At 56.5% G+C, this 21,056-nt stretch overlaps 8 protein-coding genes across 8 annotated transcripts; 3 read left to right on the top strand and 5 right to left on the bottom strand.

Moving 5' to 3' along the window:
• Positions 1-290: 290 nt before the first annotated feature.
• B0H64DRAFT_361620 (glycosyl hydrolase family 71-domain-containing protein) lies at positions 291-3,014 on the top strand (the record flags this gene model as incomplete). Its single annotated transcript, XM_062801742.1, has 5 exons — positions 291-407; positions 475-1,111; positions 1,180-1,383; positions 1,486-2,357; positions 2,395-3,014. Coding segments are annotated over 5 exons (2,448 nt in total), but the record flags the coding sequence as incomplete, so codon positions are not given.
• Positions 3,015-3,927: 913 nt separating this feature from the next.
• B0H64DRAFT_300309 (uncharacterized protein) lies at positions 3,928-4,762 on the bottom strand (the record flags this gene model as incomplete). The annotated part of the gene is made up of 2 exons (XM_062800098.1): positions 3,928-4,407; positions 4,508-4,762. Coding segments are annotated over 2 exons (735 nt in total), but the record flags the coding sequence as incomplete, so codon positions are not given.
• Positions 4,763-4,860: 98 nt separating this feature from the next.
• On the top strand, positions 4,861-7,712 carry B0H64DRAFT_400270 (uncharacterized protein). The gene has a single exon (XM_062804054.1). The coding sequence runs from the start codon at positions 5,012-5,014 to the stop codon at positions 7,340-7,342; it is 2,331 nt and encodes a 776-aa protein (XP_062657785.1). The 5' UTR covers positions 4,861-5,011; the 3' UTR covers positions 7,343-7,712.
• On the bottom strand, positions 7,422-10,056 carry B0H64DRAFT_183381 (uncharacterized protein). Its single transcript, XM_062798954.1, has 5 exons — positions 9,810-10,056; positions 9,669-9,751; positions 8,427-9,604; positions 7,738-8,283; positions 7,422-7,622 (listed from the first exon to the last, which is right to left on the bottom strand). Exons 1-5 carry the CDS (start codon positions 9,934-9,936, stop codon positions 7,502-7,504), a joined length of 2,055 nt encoding a protein of 684 aa, XP_062657786.1. The 5' UTR covers positions 9,937-10,056; the 3' UTR covers positions 7,422-7,501.
• Positions 10,057-10,600: 544 nt separating this feature from the next.
• On the bottom strand, positions 10,601-11,941 carry B0H64DRAFT_400275 (uncharacterized protein). The gene is made up of 4 exons (XM_062804055.1): positions 11,861-11,941; positions 11,470-11,770; positions 10,776-11,393; positions 10,601-10,722 (listed from the first exon to the last, which is right to left on the bottom strand). The coding sequence occupies exons 2-3, from the start codon at positions 11,572-11,574 to the stop codon at positions 10,776-10,778; spliced, it is 723 nt and encodes a 240-aa protein (XP_062657787.1). The 5' UTR covers positions 11,575-11,770; positions 11,861-11,941; the 3' UTR covers positions 10,601-10,722.
• Positions 11,942-11,982: 41 nt separating this feature from the next.
• Positions 11,983-14,753, bottom strand: B0H64DRAFT_183518 (uncharacterized protein). Its single transcript, XM_062798955.1, has 3 exons — positions 14,437-14,753; positions 12,289-14,352; positions 11,983-12,221 (listed from the first exon to the last, which is right to left on the bottom strand). The coding sequence occupies exons 1-3, from the start codon at positions 14,550-14,552 to the stop codon at positions 12,209-12,211; spliced, it is 2,193 nt and encodes a 730-aa protein (XP_062657788.1). The 5' UTR covers positions 14,553-14,753; the 3' UTR covers positions 11,983-12,208.
• A 1,535-nt stretch (positions 14,754-16,288) lies between these two features.
• Positions 16,289-18,026, top strand: B0H64DRAFT_400282 (Metallo-dependent phosphatase-like protein). Its single transcript, XM_062804056.1, has 4 exons — positions 16,289-16,690; positions 16,846-17,079; positions 17,142-17,396; positions 17,471-18,026. Exons 1-4 carry the CDS (start codon positions 16,675-16,677, stop codon positions 17,935-17,937), a joined length of 972 nt encoding a protein of 323 aa, XP_062657789.1. The 5' UTR covers positions 16,289-16,674; the 3' UTR covers positions 17,938-18,026.
• Positions 18,027-18,642: 616 nt separating this feature from the next.
• Positions 18,643-20,157, bottom strand: B0H64DRAFT_324886 (immunoglobulin E-set; the record flags this gene model as incomplete). The annotated part of the gene is made up of 5 exons (XM_062800670.1): positions 18,643-18,773; positions 18,837-18,885; positions 18,951-19,493; positions 19,956-19,984; positions 20,064-20,157. 5 exons carry the CDS (start codon positions 20,155-20,157, stop codon positions 18,643-18,645), a joined length of 846 nt encoding a protein of 281 aa, XP_062657790.1.
• Positions 20,158-21,056: the final 899 nt, after the last annotated feature.

Consider the following 21,056-nt stretch of genomic DNA (forward strand, 5'->3'; position numbering starts at 1 on the left):
AGCTCCAGACTTCAGACAGGAATAGTCGAGTGAAAAAGCCACAAGTGACTGGGCCGTCCCCGGTACCTTTTGTATGTGATACATGGGTCCGTTTACATTTGGCGCTGGCAAGGCTCAGTCTCCGTTGCTGGGCTGCCAGATAGCCGCACTCCGGTTCCGCGGTCGGGTACTTCAGGGGCGTGGTTTTGCTATACCACGAACCGCTTTATAGATAGAGCTGCTCATCAGTTCCAATCCTTCCCCCGTTGCCAACATCACCACGGCTAGATAGTCTGCTTTCTCTGGTCACGATGCTGATCTTCTCGCTGTTACCCTTGGCACTGATGGCGCTGGAGCCTTTGCAACGAGCCCATGCAAAAGCCGTTTTTGCCCACTTTATGGTACTTATCTGGCAACCCTTCTTCCTCGTCCTAAACATTCTACTGCGTCCTAACAAGGCAACAGGTTTCAAACGCGGAAAACTACACGCTTCAGCAATGGGAAGATGACATCCTCATGGCCAAAGCGGCACATATCGACGCCTTCGCGCTGAATATGGCGTTCGATGAGCTCACGAATAGCGTTGCTATTGCTCACGCCTACGCGGCCGCCGACAACGTCGGCGGTTTCAAGCTTTTTTTCTCTTTCGACTACGCCGGCAACGGCCCTTGGTCTAAATCCCTCGTTATGTCCACCATTCTCAATTACAAGGACCGTGGAGCCCAGTATCGGCACAACGGACAGCCGCTCGTCTCGACCTTCGAGGGGCCCGAGCGGGCGGAGGACTGGTACGACATCAAAGAGGTCACCGGTTGCTTCTTCGTCCCTGACTGGTCTTCTCTAGGAGCTAAGGCAGCCATAGAGGCCGGGGGTGGCGTAGCGGACGGCTTGTTCTCCTGGGCGGCGTGGCCCTGGGGCCCTCAGAACATGGACACATACGTGGATGCCTCGTATTTGCAGTACTTGGATGGCAGGCCGTACATGATGCCGGTCTCTCCATGGTTCTATACGAACCTCCCCGAGTGGAAAAAGAATTGGTTGTGGAGGGGCGACAACCTCTGGTACGATCGGTGGCAGGAGGTTTTGACCATTCAGCCAGAGTGGGTGCAGATCATTAGCTGGAATGATTATGGTATGTATCTGCCTTCTCTAATGTCCCTAGTGTTGAACGAGTCGGTGATATCTCTAACATTGCTACAGGAGAGTCTCATTATATCGGTCCTATTAGACACGAGGCACTGGGTGCTATGCGAAGTGCGCCTTTCAACTTTGTCGAGGACATGCCACACGATGCATGGCGCACTTTCCTCCCGACCGCCATTGACTTGTACACTAAGAATTCCACCATCCTTTCAAAGGAGGGCGTCATATTCTGGTATCGACCGAATCTTGGATCGACATGTAGTAAGTCTCTTTGGAGAATCCTACCCCTGATTACCCCTGATTACCCCCTGAATACCCATAACCACCCCGTGCGGTCGCCCGCTCACCTCCCTCTCTGCACAGATGACGGATCTACCACCGGAAACACTGCTTCGCAGCTGCAACTCGAATTCTACCCTACTCAGGTCATGGGGGATGCCGTGTTTTACACGGCCCAACTCGCTTCGACCGCCGACGTTACCGTGAGCATCGGTGGAGTGTCCATCACAGGGACTTGGAGCGACGTACCCGCTGGAGGCGCTGGTCTCTACCACGGAAATGCCACCTTCGAGAGGCACATGGGTGACGTCGTGGTTACGCTCTCGCGTCACGGCAACCGGATCGCTTCCGCGAGCGGAACCCCCATTACATCGAGCTGTAACTGGAACGCTTGGGTCGGTCAGGCGCTTTCAGGCAGCCCCGTCAGCAAGGCGCTTTCCACGAAGAATACCGTTTGCATTCGAGGTACGGGAGCCAACGACTTTGCTCCTCTATGCGAGTTCTCTTGCAAGTACGGCTACTGTCCCATCGGAGCTTGTACCTGCCTTGCCAGCGGCCCTCAGCAGGAAAAGCCCGAACTGACAGGCGTTATTGCCTACCCCGTGGCTGGTAAAAGCGCCGATTATTCAGGGCTCTGTGCCTTCAACTGCAACCTCGGGAAGATTGGGGATCCTGGGTGCCCTTCCGACGTCTGCGGAACGGTGGAAGTGCCCCTGGTCATCCCAGACGTCTCCCCCTTTGCACCCCCAGCATGCAGAAGCGGGGTGGGGAGTCCGGGTTGGGAGGGCTTGTGTTCGTTTGCATGCAACTTTGGTTATTGTCCCTCCCAAATCTGCACTTGTACAGCCACTGGCTCCCTGAACGCTGCGCCCCCCGTCACCCGAGATACCGAGGGGTTTGCGCTCCAACCCGACGTCAACGATTATGGCATCTGCGACTTTTCCTGCAAGAGGGGGGTATTGCCCGGCCGGGTCTTGCAACCGGAAACCCAAGTCCGGGAGCGGTGAGCTAGCATACATAGACGGCGATATCTGGAAGAACGCTGACCCTGTTCCGGTCATCGGCTGCTCGCCGCCTTGCGTCCTCGTATTACCGCCATACGAGGTCCCAACAACCACCATAACATGTGCGCCAACGACTATGACGATAATTCTGAACTGGGAGACCCGTTCCACTGTGACCACAGTCACAACCATCAGCTTCCCGCCGATTGTGACGGACCGGATTCCCGTTTTCAACATCAACATTACGCAAGCCGCTGTCGAAAGCGCGACCTACCGTGTCACCCCCTCCCTCTTCTTCGTAGCCACCGTCACCGTCAACCCCCCGACAAGCGTAACAATTCCGCCATACAGCTCCAGTGAGCTGACGTACTATGTCACCTCGACGCCGCCGGCGACCGAGACTTGGCCACCAAACATCACGGGCAAGACCAAGGTCAGCTTCACGAGCACGGATGCAACCATGCCTACTTGCGCAGCCGGCTGCGGTGAAGAATGCCGAGGCGAACACTGCAACGACTGCAACCAAAACAGATGCTCCTGCGCGGGGTGTTGCAAAAGCTGCATCAATGACGACGACGATGACGACGACGATGACGACGACGATGACGACGACGATGACGACGACGATGACGATGACGACGATGATGGCAGTGGTCCAGGACTGATTTGGCCGCTCCCCAAGCTCCCCATTCCCTGCTTAGGTTGGACTTGCCCCCCCGGATCGTCACCCCCGAAGGGTGGAGGTGGAGGCAACGGGGACCCCAACGACCCCGGGTGCTCAACCCGATCACAGGCCACACACACGACCGTGTATTGCAAATTTACATCCAGTTCCCCCTTGTGGACCAGAACATCGACATGCACGTCCACCAGACACTCCACCATCAGCGGTTGCGGTCTCCGGCCCACCACCACGACGCGGTACACCTCTTCCCATTGCCGGACATACCCCGCCTACACACCCGTCTGGAACGACTACACGGCAGCGCTCCCAGGGCCGGGGAATCCGTTATGGGGAGGGTACGTGGTAACACACGGGACGTACGAGACCTTCTCGACACCACGAACCAGCACGTCGGTGCCACCGAAGCCAACACCAGAGGGCCCGATCCCCGTCGGCACGGAGGGCATGGCCGCCTCGTACGGCATTTGGTACTGGAAACAAGGCGACAGCCAGCACCTGTACGGGTATGACAACTCTCTCCCCATCAGACCAGCGAACTGCGACCCAAGAGGCGGGGGATGGTCGTACCAGTGGGAGACCAGCGTGTCGAACAACCGAATACCAGATTCCTTGACCGGAGTCAAGGTATACGGAGACTCGAGCTGCAGGTTCACCAAGAGCGACATGAAGCTCCGCTGCGAGCACTGGGCCACTGCGACCTGCGTGGACTGGAAGGCACCCGAGGGACCTGCGGGTGAGTGCTGTGGAAATGACTGTTCGGATTATTACAAGGCGTTTCTTGGATGTAAATGGAATTATTGATTATTGGGAAGATTTATTAGGTAGGTAGTCGAAGGGGGGGGTCCTCCCAGCCTTGCAGCACAAGAAGTCGTTGAACTGTGCCTCGGTACAAATCGTAGGCTCGCTCACCCGTTGTTGCCTCCTCGTGTCCTTGCGGATAGCGGATACGAAGCCACAAAACTTGGAGCCGCCGTGATGTTCCTTGCGCAATGCACAAAATATGTTGTTGAGCTGCGTCTTGATCGAAGTCTTATGTTCGGCGGAGAGGTCTGACCACACAGATTCGAGTCCAGTAATACCAGCCGCTCGTGACATAAAGTGATAGGTTCTCCGCCCGGCTTTCAAACAGCCCAAGAACGACGGCGCTGGGACCTCCGGAACGTGTGCGTGGATGTAGCGCAAGTTTGCCACCTCGTCGAGATCGAGCGATGTCCCAATCTTGACAACCACGGATACGCTAAGTCCTAACACTATAGTCCCGTGCAGCCTCCATAGCACTTCCGCGTTCCCAATCGCCTGATTGATCTGCGCGGCCAGCTCGGGTGTATTTCGAGAGTCCGTAAGACCGAGTAGGGCAATGAGCTTTTGGTCAAGAGCATGGCTGATCTCAACGGCGCCCTCGATGAGGAAGGGGTACGGGCAGCTCTGCATTCGGGGGGCTGGCTTTCCTAGCGCCATGTTCCGGCCCGCTGTTGCGGCCACCGTCGCCATCGCTGTCGCTATTGCTGTCTTGTGCTGTTGCTTTCTCCAGCGCGGCTTGCTCAAGGCGGCGGCGAAGCTGCGGATACGCGTCCGCCTGTTGCTTCAAGACCTGGGCCAGATCGGCCGCCGGATTGGCCTTAAGTCTTGACGCCAACCTATTGAGGGTGCTCGTATTGGCCAACCTACGGGCAGTACGCCTATGAAGTAATTAAGGGGGTTGATCTTTCGCTCCCCAGCTTTCTCTTGTCCTGTTTTCCAGTAAAAAAATAAAAAAATACTGTGCACCACGAACTCCTGCCAAGGCCCCACGGAGTTTGTTTGCACCACATCGCACCCGTTAAGTATCCGCTGCCCAAACATTGATTCTCCGTCCTCGAAAATTACTCGTCCCTCGAAACCACCCACCCCAGATCCCCACAGAAGAAACAACTTAACAAGCATGGCGGCTCAAACGCTCACCACTCTCCCGACCGAGATCCTCGTCCGCATCTGCAGCCTTCTTTACGAATCGCACATTCTCAGTCTCGAGGCGTTCTCCTTAGGGAATAAGCGCTGCTTCACAATCGCTGCGACCGTTCTTGCCCACACCATCACGTTTAGAATCAACACGCCTACCCAACTTTCTGAAGATGTCGACAAATGCAAGCAGTTACTTGGGCGGCACCAGCCGGGTTTGTTTCAACACGTCCGGCGCCTCGTCATTTTCGGCCGTATGGACAGCCCGTATTGCGCCACGGGCTACGGCGGCGCAAACCCCAATTGGGAGGACCAAAGATATCATGACGACTCGGAAGACGAGTATGACGAAGGCGAGCTTCACCCCGACGACGAGGACGAGCCCATTGCGCGGAAGGAAAAGCGCAAACAGATAACCTTTCATTTTTCATTGCCGACAACGGATGACTGGGATGTCATGCATACCCAACTCCACGATTTTCACTTCGAGTCGGCGCACGGCCGTGGTGCGATACCCTTGAGGCAGCGCCAGAATAATGGCTACGATGGCGACCCTGACGAAGCACCTGCCAGCGCGGCCTACGACACCGATCACCACTGGCTACCTCTCGCAGACCTCATCCCCCGGCTTCCCGGGTTGGTTGACGTGGTCTACCGCTGCCCCTCGCAGTTTCCGCCTTGCCTCCTCAAGGCGATGCACGCCAGTGAGAAACCGGCACGGCTGCATTTGCAGATGTTCAAGTTACGAAGTGCCTACGACGACTCGCCTACCATCGACCCATACGAGCTGGAAATTATCACCTCCTCCTGTCTCTACAGCATCTGGCCCCAGTACAGGATAGACGTGGCCGAGAATGGGGAGCAGGCTCCCTCCCGGCAGCTCGACGCTGTCATGTGGATGCTCCAGCAAGCATCGGCCTCACTCCACCTCAGAGAAGCCAACGTGGCTGGTAGCTACCTTGCTGAGAAGGGCACTATGCGGTCACTTCCGGGTGGTCTAATATCAGGCTTTTCCAACGATTTTCGGGGTCCTGTCGGGCCCTGGAACCGGGCCACGTTTTTCCACCAGGAGCAAAAAGAAGCCGTACGTGCATCTGCCCTTGGCAAAGGCCATCTGACACACCTCAGATTCGACTCGGGCGTATGCAGCACTCCTCATGAATCCATATTTGGGTGTGGTGATTGCAGCTGGATTGAGAAGTGGGATAACCTAACCGATTTCTCGATGCTGCGCACTCTAGCTCTGGTACAACCCCTGTCCCAAGTGCAAGTTCTTCTACTGCGAGCAACATGTCTTCCGGGGCTTACAGCACTTTCGCTGACCTGCGAGCTGCCCTCGTCTACAGAGGGAGAGACGACCACGACCCGCTCACAGCCTGACTATTTCCAGACCATCGCCGCCTTCCTGTCCGGGCTCCCTTCTTTGACCGTACTCCAGGTCACCGCGTGGGACCATGCCCGACATACGTTTTCGTTTCACAACTCGAGACTCGAGAAATTGTCGCTGGTACCAGTAGAGGGCCGGCCGTATCGGTTCGCCTGCGATCTACAAAACTTCTTGACTCTTGAAGGGCTGGCAGCGCTCGTCTCGTCTTTCCCGTGTCTCACCGACCTGTCCATCCCGGTCAAGAGATCGAGGGGCAGCAGTGCCGAGGTCGCGTTGTACCGGTACATCGGCGAGCATATGCCCAGCCTCCGCCGGCTGTCGTTGAGGCTCGACTGCAGCCCTCCTCGTTCCATCGTCACCGATCAAAGCGACCACGACACGCCCTTTCTCGAGCCTTACCCTTCCGACCCACGCTGGCCAGCAGTGGGCGCCGCTTTGAATAGGGACAAAGACGAGTACGCCCACAGCGATTGCAGGGTGAACCGCTACCGCAACGGGCATATTTACGACATATTTATCAACGCCGCCCTGGACGCGTCCCTTGCTCGGAAAATCTTCACTGCCGTGGGAGGGAACCTCGAGACATTGCTGGTGCAAACATACGGCGGCCTTAACTTCTCGCAACTCGGGCCGCCACCACGATTTGGTATGCCCAGAGGTGTTAAACCGGCCGGAGATTTATTCATCCCTTTTCTGTACGGGATTGGAAAGCAGTGGATGGTGGAACAGATGAACAACAAGCTGGCTGTCAAGGAAATGGACCACAAAATACACCCGAAATCCATGTATGGTTCCTCGCGAGTCAGATCCAAACATAGCAAATATGCGGCTCTGTTGCGGTGCTTTAGGCGCGTGTGGCCTGACGAAAAGGAAGGAAGCAAAGGGTGGCATGAGGATTGGGAGAGCTGGGGGCTTGAGACGGAGTGAACCATGAGGGGCGGAGTGAAGCACGAGGGACGTCGTGTCAATGTCAAATGTCATGTATGTTTTTGGCCTTTTCATCTTCATCTTGTCTTCCGTCTTCCTCCAACACAACTGTAGTTAAAACCCTACAGTGCTCTAAAAAGTCAACCAAACCTCCCCACATCACGCCGCAATTTGAGCCAACATGGCTGCCAGCCGCCTCTCATACTCCAAGACATCCCCTGGGATGGGGGCCGTCGACAGACACATCCTCGTAACCTCTGCATAAACCGACCCAGTAATACTGTTCCCAGTTAGCCATCCGCTGATCTCTTGTCATACAACCAGGAGGGGAGAGCAAGAGCAAAATATCAAACCAAAGCCAAAAAAAAAAAAAAAAAGTAAAAAAGAACACTCACACATCCAACCCCCTCGCCGCCCTCCTCACCGTCTCCACATCCATCCACACCCCCTCCTCCCCAACCCCCCCACCCCCAATAACACCACCGGCACCAACAACCGGCGCCCTCCCCGCCACCTCCCCGCCACCAACCCGATCCAGCGTCTCCCACAACCCCAACTCCAGCAGAACACACCCCACCCCATACAGATCATACACTCGCGAAAATCCCCCCCTTCCCAAACTCCCGCGCCGCCCCGCCATGGTGTTTAGCCGATACTCCGGATGCGCGTAGCAATCGAGCAGCACCTCGCGCGGTTCGGGCTGGGGGGGAGGGCGGTGCGGTTTCTTGAGGATGGGTTTGAGGCCTTCGGGTTGGGTCCAGGTTGGGGTGGGCGGGGGTGGGGGGGTGTGGGCGGTGCAGAGGGGCGCGTTGTGGAAGCCGGTTAGGAGGGGGGTGCTGTAGTCGAGGGTGGTGGGGTCTGGGTCGGGGTCGGTGTTGGGGTCATTGCTGGTTGGGGGGAGGGTGGAGGGGAAGAGGAGGATTGTGTCGGGGCGGATTGTTCTGTTTGGAGAGGGGGGGGGTTAGTGTTTGTTTGGAGGGGGGGGGTTGGAGGGTGGAGGGGGGAGAGGAAAAACGGGGTGGAGAGAAAAAGGGGAAAAGGGGTGGAGGGGAAAAGGGGAAAAGGGGCGGAGGGGACCACGTACCCGTGGGTGAACCTGGCGGTGTGCATCAGGTAGACGGCGTCGAGGAGCCGCTTGGCGAGTTGGAAGCGGATTCCCAGGTCGATGCCCTTGGGCTCGCGCTCGAGGATGAGCTGCCGCAGGTTGGTGGGCATCCGCTGCGCGGCGATGGTCTTGGGCGAGCGCACAACTCGCCCGCCGGGGTGGCCGGGTCTGCCGAGGACGGGCTTCGTGGGCAGGTTTCCGCGGATATGTGGCGGCAGCTGGAAGACGATCCCGATGGTTCCCGGATTCGACTCGTCGAAGATGATCCCGATGGTGGCTGGTAGGAAAAGCTTCTCGGGCTTCACGGCGTGCAAGATGTACCAGGTCACCTTGGTCTCGTCCAGCGCTTCCAGGATGGCGTCGGTGGTGCTGGGGGCTCCCCTTCCGACACTCACCCATTCGACAAGCACCAGCCGGGACTGATACTTGGTAGGGTAGTCGAAAAGGCGAGCCAGGGTGGCGTGCTTGTTGAGGTAGTAGGGGGCGTCGAAAGAGAAGTCGTCGAGGCGGAAGATCTTCTTGCCCGACATGTTGGCATCTGCGACCTGGATGGCCATGCCGAAGTTTACAAACTTTGCGATATCATCATAGCTTTCTCTTTCTCCAAGGTCGATCGACTGCTTTGCCTCGTAACTTGCCGCCTCTTCCAACCGCTTCGTACGGTCCGTATCTCTCCCGACGTCCTTGACGGCCAGCTGGAAAACCAGTCGCTGGACGACATCTCTCGTGTCCGGTGCGGTGAACAGCTGCAGGTTCCGATTAAACTCCTTCATTCGCTCTATCAGCTCCTCCATCTCGGAGCTCCCGCCCCAGAGGGTGAAGCGAATGCTCTGGAGAAGTCCCAGGAGCCGGAGTCGGTACTCTTCGAATTTCCCCAGGTCTTTTGAAGAGAAACGGCTGTCGATGGTATAGAGATAATCCGAGATATTGTTCATCTCGATAGCGATATCGTCGGCTCTTTGCAGAGAGCCGAGCTTTTCAACCACAATACCGTATCTTGACTTGAGCTTTTCTGGGTTTGTGAGCGTCTGGAGTAGGAGCACCAGCTGCTGGAGTATTCCCCAAGCCAAAAGTGGTCTTGCTCCAGCAAATCCCTGAAGCTCTTGCTCGGGTAGTCCATGAGGATCTACCCACGTCTCTTCCCAAGCTTGCGTGATCTAAAATGCAGATGTGAGCACTGGTGGGGAGCGAGAGAGGCGAGGCTGTGAACAATAAACGTACCGTCCTTTGGAGTTCGATCCTCCCAAGATAGAAGCGCGACTTTCTGTCAGCAAGGAATACGTCTCTAAGAAGCACAAAACCCTCTGCCGGTAGGATAATGCATTAGTCTCAGGGGGCAATATCATATGTGTCGATTCTTACCGTTCACCACGGGAAGAAGGCCCGCAATAGCTGCCGCGATTGATCCGCGGTCACTCAAAACAGCAACAGGGTTAATAGGGGCGATAGGAACTAAAGCCAGTTCAGTGTTGCTACGCCGGTTATGCATTTTGATCTGCTGAAGAAGGGTAGAACGCGTATTTTCTGCGTGGAATCGATACAAATGGGACGATGAGAATCAAGGGCAATAGTTGAGGAGGCTCGGAGCCTTTTATAATTCTTAAGCGCCATCATGCAGTTATGTGGCCCAGGGGCCCGGCAGCTTGTGTTGGGTCTTTTACTGTCTCATTCGAGCGGGGGTGGTGCATTTCATTCCGGACCAGACCGTAACCCAACTCACTCTTCCGCCCCCGCCCATCCAGGCACACAACGGGGTTCCAAAGCACCTGGCTGGAATGGACTGTGTAAAGCAAGCAGGTACTATACCTGGAGTTATGAGGGTTGGAAACTCGGAACCTCTTGTCTCACCTATATTATTCATAATAGAAACTGACCGAGGGACGGGCTGTTACCGAAGGAAATCACTGCAGGGTGAAGATGCATGCACGTCTCTTGCACACACGGGAGCCAACAAGAAGAGCTAGTCTCTTCGCTGCCTAGTCGGGCACCACCTTGACCAGTCGAATTTGCTGATGCCGGGTGGAACACATGCAAGTCAGCCCATCAAGCCAACAAGTTGTGGAACCAGTGGGAATGTGACCTTAATCAAGAAGCACGCGATCGAATAGGGGAAAGTTAGAATTCTCTAAATTTACATATCAGGCTAAGAATACGTGGAAAATGACTTGTCTTTTTAGTTATTGATACAATGATATAGGGAGATGATAACATGTCTAGCGTTAATTATATGATTTATATCAGAGCAGCTACATTGGCAGCACCACGTTCCCGACGTGTATGTTGCTGTTTTCCTTGGTAACTTTTGAAACTTCCCTTCCAAACTCACAATTAGATAGAAACAGACCTTCCCTCCAGCTTCTTCCTCTTCTCCTCAGCCTCAGCGAGGTGCATCGCCCGATAATTCGGATAAACCGTATGATCCGACTCCCTCCTTGTAAACTTATTCTTCTTCGGCGTCCAGCCAGCGTACGGCGGGCCAGAGTTGTATACAACCCCTATATTACGACCTCGCCCGGCCAGCTTCTTCACCGACTCGGGCCACGACGCCGGGGAGGTGGCGCCTTCAAGGCGGTCCTCCACCACCACACCGCCGCCCTCAAACATCTTCATCTCCCCGCCGCTCTTCACAACCCCGACAACTCGAATCTCCGACCCCGACTCCGAGTTCGACCCCGAACCGAAGCTCCCGCAAGACGAGACGGACGAGAGCGAGTCCGAGCGCCGGAGGGACGGCAGCGACTCGGGCGACGAGCAGATGGACCGCTTGGCCCACCGGCCGTGCAGCTGGCGGGGCAGGGACTGCTGCTCGGGGCCACTCACCGCCGAGAAGGTCGAGGAGGACGACGAGGTGCTCCAGGACGAGCCGCCGCCCGAAGACTGGTGGCTCATGGTGGTGATCTCGCGGCGGAGGACCGTCCCGTCGCCCTCGACCGTCTCCAGTCGGCGCTCGATCACGGGGGTAGTGCGGGTAGGTCTTCTGCGGGTGGAGCGCGCCCTCGCCCGGCCCGTTGCGGATCTGCACTGTCTCGACTTCTACTGTCATGGCCAGCTTGGCTACCTTGTTGTAGGGCGGCGGCGGCTGGCGTCTGGGGACGAACATGTTGTAGAGGTCGCTTGCTAGTGACATGGTGGTTTGTGGTTTCTGCTGTCAGTAGCAGTGCAGGCTTGAGGCTGAGGTTGATGGAGAATGGGATCAGAGACGGCGATAACGGTGCATAACAAGGGGTCGGGGATTAAATACACCGCTAGGAGTGCCGTCGCTGCAAACACCCAATCTACATGTTCCGAAGAAAAGGGGACCGAGGTGAGGAGGTCCGCGGTAGCTGTTGATCACTTTAAATGTACCATGAACATTGGGGATGCTTGATATTGATGTTTTGTCGGGCCAAGACCGAACAAGGTATTGTTCATACCTTTTACGATTCTGCCCAAGCAGACCGAATAACTTTAAACAAAGGCCTTTTGGGGCGGGTCAATATCGCAACTCTCCACGCCTTCTCCCTCCTTTGTTCCGGTCCAAAATCTATGCAGTCCAACACAGCGCCAACCCACCGAAAAGCGTAGCCCCGTGCTGTCAACCGGAGAGGGCGCAAATGTAACAACCATGAACTCCAGAACCTGCCCGGAACGCCTGTATAGTGCTGGATCTCGATATGCTGTAGACACCATATCCGGACATGCAGATTAAAGCAATGGAACCATAATAACTCGTGATCTCAAGCCAAAAGGCCACTGGGCCCGCGAGACTGGGAAGCCGTTGGTTACCAGCGCCGACTGTAGACGGTTAGAAAATGCCATTCAAAGCCAATGTCAGCAGGGAGGGGGTAGGGGGGTTACTTACCCAAAAGCCGCCGCCACCTTGACTCTCTTGATCGGCTTCTTGGGCACAGGTTTGGATTCCGGTTCACTCGAGTCCCGAACGAGACCTAGAAGACCGGCCTCGAGGTCATCAAGAGGGGACTCGCTGCGGCTGCGGGCGCTTCTGCTCGGGGTTGTGGCTCGGCTACGGCTCCGGTACCGGCCACGACTGCGGCTTCGGCTTCGAGACGGCGACCTGCGCTTCCGATACGACCGGTCCGAGCTCCGACGCCGCTCCCGGTCATCATCGCGGTACCGTGGTGCGCTCTTATGGAGAGACTGCCCGCTGTGGTAACCGCTATCATGCCGCTTATCGGCGTAACTCATCCTCTCCTCCCGTCGAGGGGAGTGCTTAGCGTCAATGGAGGCACCGGCGTGACGACGATCATCGGAAGCCTTGCAGTTAGTCTCTCCTGCCTGCGGGGACCACGGGTCGACCTCGAGATTGAACTTTGGCGGGGATATGCTACGTGGACGTGGAGAAATGGCCCGGTTGTGGTTCTCCAGTGACCTGTTCCTTTGATGTTGAGACCACCGTCGACTCCGTTTCAGGCCCCGGTCGTCTCGGCCATTTTCCGAACCGGCATCGAATGACCGCTTTCGGCGGGAGGGTTCGTCCCTGTCGTCTCCGTGGAATCGATCGCGGCCTACGTCATCGTGCTGGCGGTTTCGAGGCGATTGGGTTTGGGCATGGTTACTGCGACCATCCCTCCAACTTTCGTCGACTCCGACCCTGTTCGTCGTCTTTGCTGGCCGGTCGATTCTAAACGGGGGCGGCAGCTTGATGGCTGATGACGAAGGCGGTCGTTCCGAAGGATCATAAGTGGGGAACTCATGCTCACAATCGGGAAAGCGCCGCGTCGCCATTCCCGGGTAGTGCTTGAAGACCGGGTCATCCCGAAGCGTGGGCCAAGAGGGATGCTCCCTAATGGACCGCACAAAGTCTTTCTGGTTGTCCTCATGGAAGAACTCGGATTTCACACAGGTGGCATTGTATGCTGGCGGAATTGTCGGATCGTCGCTGTACTCAACAGGGATGGGAATGCCAACAGGGTCAGCAGGGTTGGTTTTGATCTCCGGGAAAACCAGCCTTAGCTCTTCCTCTATTTGGGGATCCCACCCGGGAGCACCATTCCCTTCCTTCCCACCCGATACCTCTTCGGGGGCTGGGTTTGGCTTCTCGACGCCGTCCGTTGTTTCGTGTGGGTCGTCAACCCTTGTGTGTTGTTCGGACCGGCTGGACCGCCGTCCTCGGCGTTCATGACGAGAGCCGCCCTTTCCGTGTTTCTCGCTTGCCTGGCGGTCTTTGCCACGGTGGTGCTGCGGACGTTTGGGCCCTTGGTGCTTTTGGTGCCTGCCACGCGGAGCGCCGAGTGGGGTTTGGTTCGCTGAGAGTGGTGGCCCAGCCTGGGATGGAGCCCAGCCAGGAGGGGGGGTGTATTGGGGCTGGGGTGGGGCGTACGGCGGTGGTTGGCTTGGAGAGTAATGGAACGCACCGGGAGGGGGCGGCGGCGGTGGCGGGGGAGGAGGTTGAGGCGGATAATGAGATGAATAAGCTGCCGAAGAGGGGGCCGGCGGCGGCGGCGGCGGCGGTAATCCATATTGTTGAGGCGGATATGTGCCTGGGGGATAGGATGATGGAGGTGGGGCCGGTGGTGGAACGGCGCTAGGAGCATAGTAACCGGCCGGAGGAGGAGGATACTGTGCCGGGTAAGAAGGCTGCCCGTATGGGGATTGCTGGGCATACTGGGGCGGCGGAGGTGGGGGTGTTGGATATTGTCCGTAATGAGGCAATGGAGGGGGTGGTTGGTAGCCTCCAGGATAGGGGTTGGGGGGGTAGCCAGCCGGCGAGTACCCTTGTGGTGTAGGGGGAGGCGGTGGTCGTGTAACACCAGGAGGGAAGGGAGGTGGCGGCGACGGGCCATATGGGACGGTTGGTGGTGCTTGGTGTGGAGGCGGGGGATAGTGTGTGACAATTGGGCCTTTTCTGTCTCTGGACGGGCCACCCCGCTCATGGTTGCCATGTTCCTTATATCTTTGTAAACCTCTACCGGCTGTTAATACGTGATGAAACAAGCTAACCGTTGGCCAATCCACCCCGGCGATCGAGGAGAGGCTTGATCAAACTTACACAGGCACGTCTCGAGTAGGCTCTGGGCAAGCAAATGCCCAGTGTCCCTTGACGCCACAATTATAACAACTTGGCTCTTGCTCAGGGGCGGTCTGCCCAGGTGCCTTGGAGGTCATGGCGAGAGTGATCCGGACTGGGCCAGCACGTGCAGGACTTATCAAGTGCCGAGAAACGACGTGCGAGGGTATATATAGCGAGCGGATAGGATACGACGGGGCGCAAGAATGATTGTGAAGAGAATACCTAGCCTGGAAAGCCTGAAGGAGGCCAGTGGAGCATCAACAACCCGATGGTGGTGGGCTGAGTCCGAAGGTTGAGGTGATCGGCTTGGCTCATGGACTGACCAGGGTCGGGCTCGTAGCGAGTGATGGGCGGTCGGTCGGTTAGGATCAGCTGTCCGGCTACAGAATGTCTGTGTAATCGCAAATCTGAGGATATATTTAAGCAAAATATCCTCGATATACCAGGTCCCTGCGAACCCTGGTTCAAGCGGGCTTACCGCGGGCGTGCCGCGATTAAGGATTGGTAGACGAGGCGCGGCCCGTTCCCGGCGGCTCAGCAAAGAAAGGTCTCGAGGTCGAGGGAGCGAATGCCGACGACGGTCCAGTCGTACTTGGAATCCTCCGCTTCTGAGCCAATAGGAAAATTCTGTTCTCGCTACATGGGATTAGGGAGAATAGAGAGCAATCATCGGTCTCGCGCGTGGAATCGCTTCGCCGTGGGTTTGGCGGAAATGGAAGTGGTGATGTGGATCGGTCGGATCTCAACTGAGCCCAAAATTTGGAGGTTCAGCATGCGCTTGGGCGACCAGCCGCCACTAAAACTTGCGGGGCTGGCTGCTGCGGTCACGTGAACACAGGAGCCGCGAGCTGCCGTCATTCTCAACCCCGAGCGTCGAGGAAGTCATGTATGTATGTAGGCAGGTCTCATCAATATCATGTTTCGATGAAGCTCTGTTAGACCAGGAAGACAAGCGCCAGACACAGCAGTTACGATATGATATCAGCGACAGGACAGCAGTGAAGACTAGTCGAGCTACCAACAGCGACAAAATGCTGCGAGGGCTCTAGAGTTCAACCGTTGACATGGCTCTTCAATGCCTTTGCTTCAAGGCAACGTCCCCGGTTGGAATCCCAGGGCAGATTCATACAAGCCATGTCTAAACGGGATGTGAGAGGGGCCGGAACAGTCCCGCACGGGAGCCGGAAACTTAGGAGCAAGGTACGAGTAAGGAGACGCCGACCACGGCAACATAATGCTCCCCGACCTCCGGCCTGTCCGTTCTTCCAGGACCAAGCTGGATCAGAGTCTCCCAACCGGGTAAAGCTTGCCAGCTGCAGACTCGTGCCTCTTCGACAGAGCTGGGTCGCGAGTTGAGGGGGCTTAGGATAAGGTCCCGAGAAAGTAGGACGAGACGAAGAAACTATACGACAGGAAAACCACCGCAGCCAGACCGCAACGCCGCGATCAATGACCATGCAAAAGGGGTGAGTGAATAAGAAAGCCACCTCGGGAGGAGTAAAAAGCTGGGAAAACCTTTCGACTGCGGTATTTGGAATCGACGCGACTCTCAGGGTGCAAAAAGGTGGCGAGCGACGATTCAGTGAGGGCAACCAACAGCAGAGTAAAAAGAGCGACGGAGGGGGAGGAATGTTGAGGGAGAAAGTGGCAGGACGAGGCGGGTGGGAAACGCTCTGGTTTTGAGTCCCAGACCCTCCAGGTTGCGAGGAACCCATGTGGGGAACTCATCAAAGCACGTGCGGCATTGAAGCAAGAGCTTGGCGAACCCAATGGTGGGGGGGAGTTCATGAGTTCGCGTTAACACCGAGGTTATTCCGACCCAACCACAAATGACGCCACAACGCCCTGTCACAGCTGCAGGGCTGGCGGCAGTTTTGCGTTTTGCTGCTGACTGATGAGAAGGAGCCCCTGACGATGCTTCAGACAGCCCCCAGATCCTCACCATTTCAATTCCACACGATCGTCTGTTTCGCCGAGGCGTCGTCGAATCCATATCTCGCACCACCGGGGCGCCAAATGCTCTAATGCCCGGAACGACAATACTTCCAAGCTTTTGCTCGATGTGACGCCCAATTTCGGCGAATATGTTGGTTCGCATACTTCCACTTTCTACCATTGACATCGCTCGAACCGGGACTCGCAGCCCTCCCCTCTGCGGATCCTGATAGTGCAACCCACTTGTTCTATCTTCCCGCAACTTCTATTCTTTTTTTGACGATGCCGGGGCTCCCTGGTGAGTATTTCGGTTTTACTGAAGAGCAACAACAGCTTGCCCCCCTCTCCTCCCACCCGCCTACCCACCCTCAACAACCGCCCCTGGCAGACGGGTAGAATGCCCCGCCTAGATCGGCGTCGAGGCCACCTCCACTGACACCTCTCCCGTCGCAGCTTCCGTAGACCTCGACGAGTGCATCTCGCGCCTCTACAAGAAAGAACTCCTCGCCGAGTCGGTCATCGAAGCGATATGCGCCAAGACCAAGGAGCTGTTGATGCGCGAGAGCAATGTAGTCCACGTTCGCGCCCCTGTCACCGTCGTTGGCGATATCCACGGCCAGTTCTACGATCTGATTGAGATATTCAAGATTGGAGGCTGGTGCCCAGACACAAATTATCTCTTCCTCGGTCGGTCATGCCCGTTCAGCCTGATCGGAGCCAAACGCCTTGCTGACTCGCCCTCCCAACAGGCGACTACGTCGACCGAGGCATGTTTAGCGTCGAGACGATTTCTCTTCTTGTGTGTTTAAAACTGAGATACCCCAATCGCGTCCATTTGATACGAGGGAACCACGAGTCACGGGGCGTGACCCAGTCGTACGGCTTCTACACGGAATGCTCGCGCAAATACGGCAACGCCAGCGTGTGGCACTACTTCACCGACATGTTCGACTTCTTGACACTCAGCGTGGTCATCAACGACCAGATATTCTGCGTCCACGGCGGTATGTCCCTCCGGTCCCCCAGAAACCATTGCACATAACTGGTAGGGCTTATCCTAACCCGGTGAACCGAACAGGACTCTCCCCTTCCATCCACTCGATCGACCAGATCAAAATCATCGACCGCTTCCGCGAGATTCCGCACGAGGGCCCCATGGCTGACCTCGTCTGGTCGGACCCAGACCCGGACCGCGACGAGTTCTCGCTGTCCCCGCGGGGGGCCGGCTACACGTTCGGCGCGCAGGTCGTGAAGAAGTTCCTGGCGGTCAACAACATGGACCACATCCTGCGCGCACACCAGCTCTGCCAGGAGGGATTCCAGGTGCTGTATGACGACCGGCTGAGCACGGTGTGGAGCGCCCCCAACTACTGCTACCGGTGCGGCAACATGGCGAGCGTGCTCGAGGTGAGCGACACCGGGGAGAGGTTCTTCAACGTGTTCGCCGCGGCGCCGGAGAACGATCAGGTCAAGGATGCTCAGATGGGCGGTGGGGGCGGGGATAAGGGGGCGGACGGCGGGGCGTTACCGGATTACTTTTTGTAGAGGACAGGAGGATGGCCGGCTTCGCCCTTGGCTGTTGACCCCTCAATGTAGTAGCGACGATAGACGATGATACCAAACGAATCTTTTCGATCTGCCGTCAAGACCTCAAAAACTGGCTTGAGATGTCATTCTGCTTTCTCGGGGGGGCTATCTAAGTGATGGGCGTAAAAAAGGGCAAAAAGAAGCAAACGAGATATCCTCTAGGCCGCGGTGTCCCACGCAGGAGCGGGCGAGTTGCTGCCAGAAGGAGCAGGGCCAAGGCGAGAAAGAAAACCGAAATCCACCTCCCCGTCCGACCTGAGCCTCTCCCAGCAAAGCCAAAGCAACCTACACAAGCCAGCCAGCCAGCCTGCGGTGTTCTGTCGTTGAATGAAATCTGCCCTGCCTGTCCCGGAGACCATAGTCATCCGGAAGGCAAACAAAAAAAGAAGCAGAGCCAGATCCCATCCATTCAGAAACCCCGATTCACGCGCCGAGACCAGCTGCCACTGCTTGCATGCCTGCCTGCCTGCTGTCAAGCCCGACCGCCCGTTCCACCCTTCCGGAAACCCCGCTTCACCTCCTCCTCTCCCTTCCTTTCCCGGAGTCGTGACCCGCTCACAACAAACTTGCCCTCAGACCGAACCATGAATCCATCCCGTGAAAAGCTGGCCGTTCCTTTCTGTCGTATCGGACCGAGCGAGTTACACCAATGGGAGGCTCGGATCACCAGTCCTTGTCGATTTGGAAGGCCCAGTCGAACTGCAGGTGGGTCTTCTTGTCGTCGTCGACAAAGCTGGAGCTGACGTTGTACATACCACGGGCCATGAAGTTCGATGGCGCCTCCTCCTCTTGGACTGTGGTTGGGTGTTAGTTACGCGCTAAAGGGGTCGGTTGGAAGTATGTTAGCGGGACATTACATTTCTTGCTGTAAAGAGGCTGCTTTGCGGTGTTGGGGGCGTAGCTACCCTATAACAACTGTCAGTCTCTGCAGCCTGTCACATGAGAATCAGGGGGGGAGGCCTCTTTCTTACAATCATCTCGGACGACTTGTCGCCTAGAAGCCCCATACTGCCCTTCTTCTTGATGACCTGGACATAATGCAGACCGCTGAGAATCTCGTGCTGGACCTTGAACTGGACGGTCATGGTAAACTTGGCTCCCGACTTGATCTTGAAGGGTTTGTCCTTGAGGCTATTGGCGCTGCCAGGGGCCGAGAGGTCAATGACGACGGATTCGCGACCAGGCGAGTCCATCGTGAGCGACTGGATGATGCACACACGGGGGTCGTTGGGGTCCGAGATATCGTCGGCGGCCAGGCCAAGAGACTGCTTGTAGCGTTGGAGAGACTCATCGTTCTCGTCTGAAGAGTCATCGCTGTCAGCTTCATTTTCAGGATCATCATCCACATCCTCGTCGTTGTCTTCCTGAGAGCTGTTGTGAGGATAAGGAGAACGGCATCGCACCGGGCGACCCGCTGGGGTATCATCCCGTGCGCCCCGAGCACCAACACCCTCCGGGTCGGGGTCGCGAAAGCTGACTCTGCGAACAAAAGACATCTTGCCCTTGAACTTGGTCTAAAAAGGATTTGTGAATGGGTTGTGTTCCCCAAGAGAGAAAAGGCAATAAAAGCCAAAGAGAGAAAAGAACGCGGAATGGGAAGTGAATGAGTGTACTCGCGTTGCGGGATTGGAAGTTAAAAATGAGTGTACTCGCGTTGTGATTCCGCGGGGTTAACTTGAAGGGGAAGTGAAAAGAACAACGAGGATGGGTGAATAGTGGTGGTTTGTTTTGAGAGTCGGGTGGGAGTGGGAGTGGGAGAGGCAGGCTGGGCCCACGTGCGAACGTGCTGGGAGAGAATCGCCAGGTGATCAGAAAACAGTGTGTTCAAACGAAAACACTGGCGCCTGTCACCCGGGTTGTTGCCTTATAGCCATTCGGAATAAGTTGTGGTGAATTTTGTTCAAAGGAGGGAGGAGTTCGGTGGGCATCTGGTGGGCATCCGGCCGTCTCTTGGTCAGGATAACCGATGGCTACACCGCACTCTCGGTCTGCGAACCCATTCGCACTCATAAAGCTGCATTGTTTACAAAGATGGCTCAAAAAGGGAAGAGATCTAGTAATTCCAGAATCTCTCGTCAACTTACCCATTTTATTGTACTCGGCCAAGGATTGCTTGGGCTGAGAGAGCTTGTAGCCCGAGGTGTTCTCGGGCAACAGTTCATCTTCCTGGGGCGCCATGGCGAGCAATTTGTGAAATAAAGATGGACGCTGATGTCAAGGAGCTCGTAACGGCGAAGGAGCGGATAAGCTATGCTGGTCGTCGGTCGTGTTGCCGTCGACGGAAGGTTGGAGTGTGATAATGACGACTTGTCGGTGACGATTGGGACCAAGCTTCTCTCTTTATTTGGGCGGTGATGAGGGGTGGTCAATAGAGGGGTCCTCAGGCCATACTTTCTTGGCCAACCAACCCGGCACCTTTGGCGGGGTTCTGGCCGGGTCGGCCCACCTTGATTCAGCATCGGTTGTGTGCCATTGGACTGTCACAGATCTGGAACGTCAACAGCAGAAAGGGGAGCTTTGCCATGCCCAACCGAATCTCAGGAGTGGCACAGGGACGGGGCGAGCTAAGTCGAGACCAAGGAGCTATCTGTTGGAGCACTTGGCCATGAAACCAGCAACCAGGATCCCGCGCCGCCTCCGCGTTGCCGGTGCTTTCAGGCCAGGTCCACCATGGAGGCTCAAGTTTATTTACAGCTACCCGTACTTCATCCTGCGTTGTGGACCAACTGCCGACACCAACTATGTACGTAAAAAGGGATGAATAATTCGATTGACTCAACACACACAAAGTTGGAGAGCCGCTTAGGCGTCGGTCCAACGTTGTGCCGGGCGAACTCTATTTAGGTTCCTCTCGGGAAACTGACAAGACGGTTACGAACTCATGTCCGGAAGCTTCATAACTCCTTACCTCCTGGCGACCGAGGGGCGGGTTTTCTAGGAGAAGGAAGGTCTCCCATGGCGGGCTGGATGGTGTCTCACAAACCGGACGGCCAAATGGGCCAAAACCTGTTGCCCAATCGGCTCACCGCTCATTCCCGGGGTGCCCAAAAGGTCCAGCTCAGACCCGAACTGGAACG

This window comes from Chaetomium fimeti (assembly GCF_033439085.1).
Source record: "Chaetomium fimeti strain CBS 168.71 chromosome Unknown B0H64scaffold_5, whole genome shotgun sequence".
Taxonomy (NCBI): domain Eukaryota; kingdom Fungi; phylum Ascomycota; class Sordariomycetes; order Sordariales; family Chaetomiaceae; genus Chaetomium; species Chaetomium fimeti.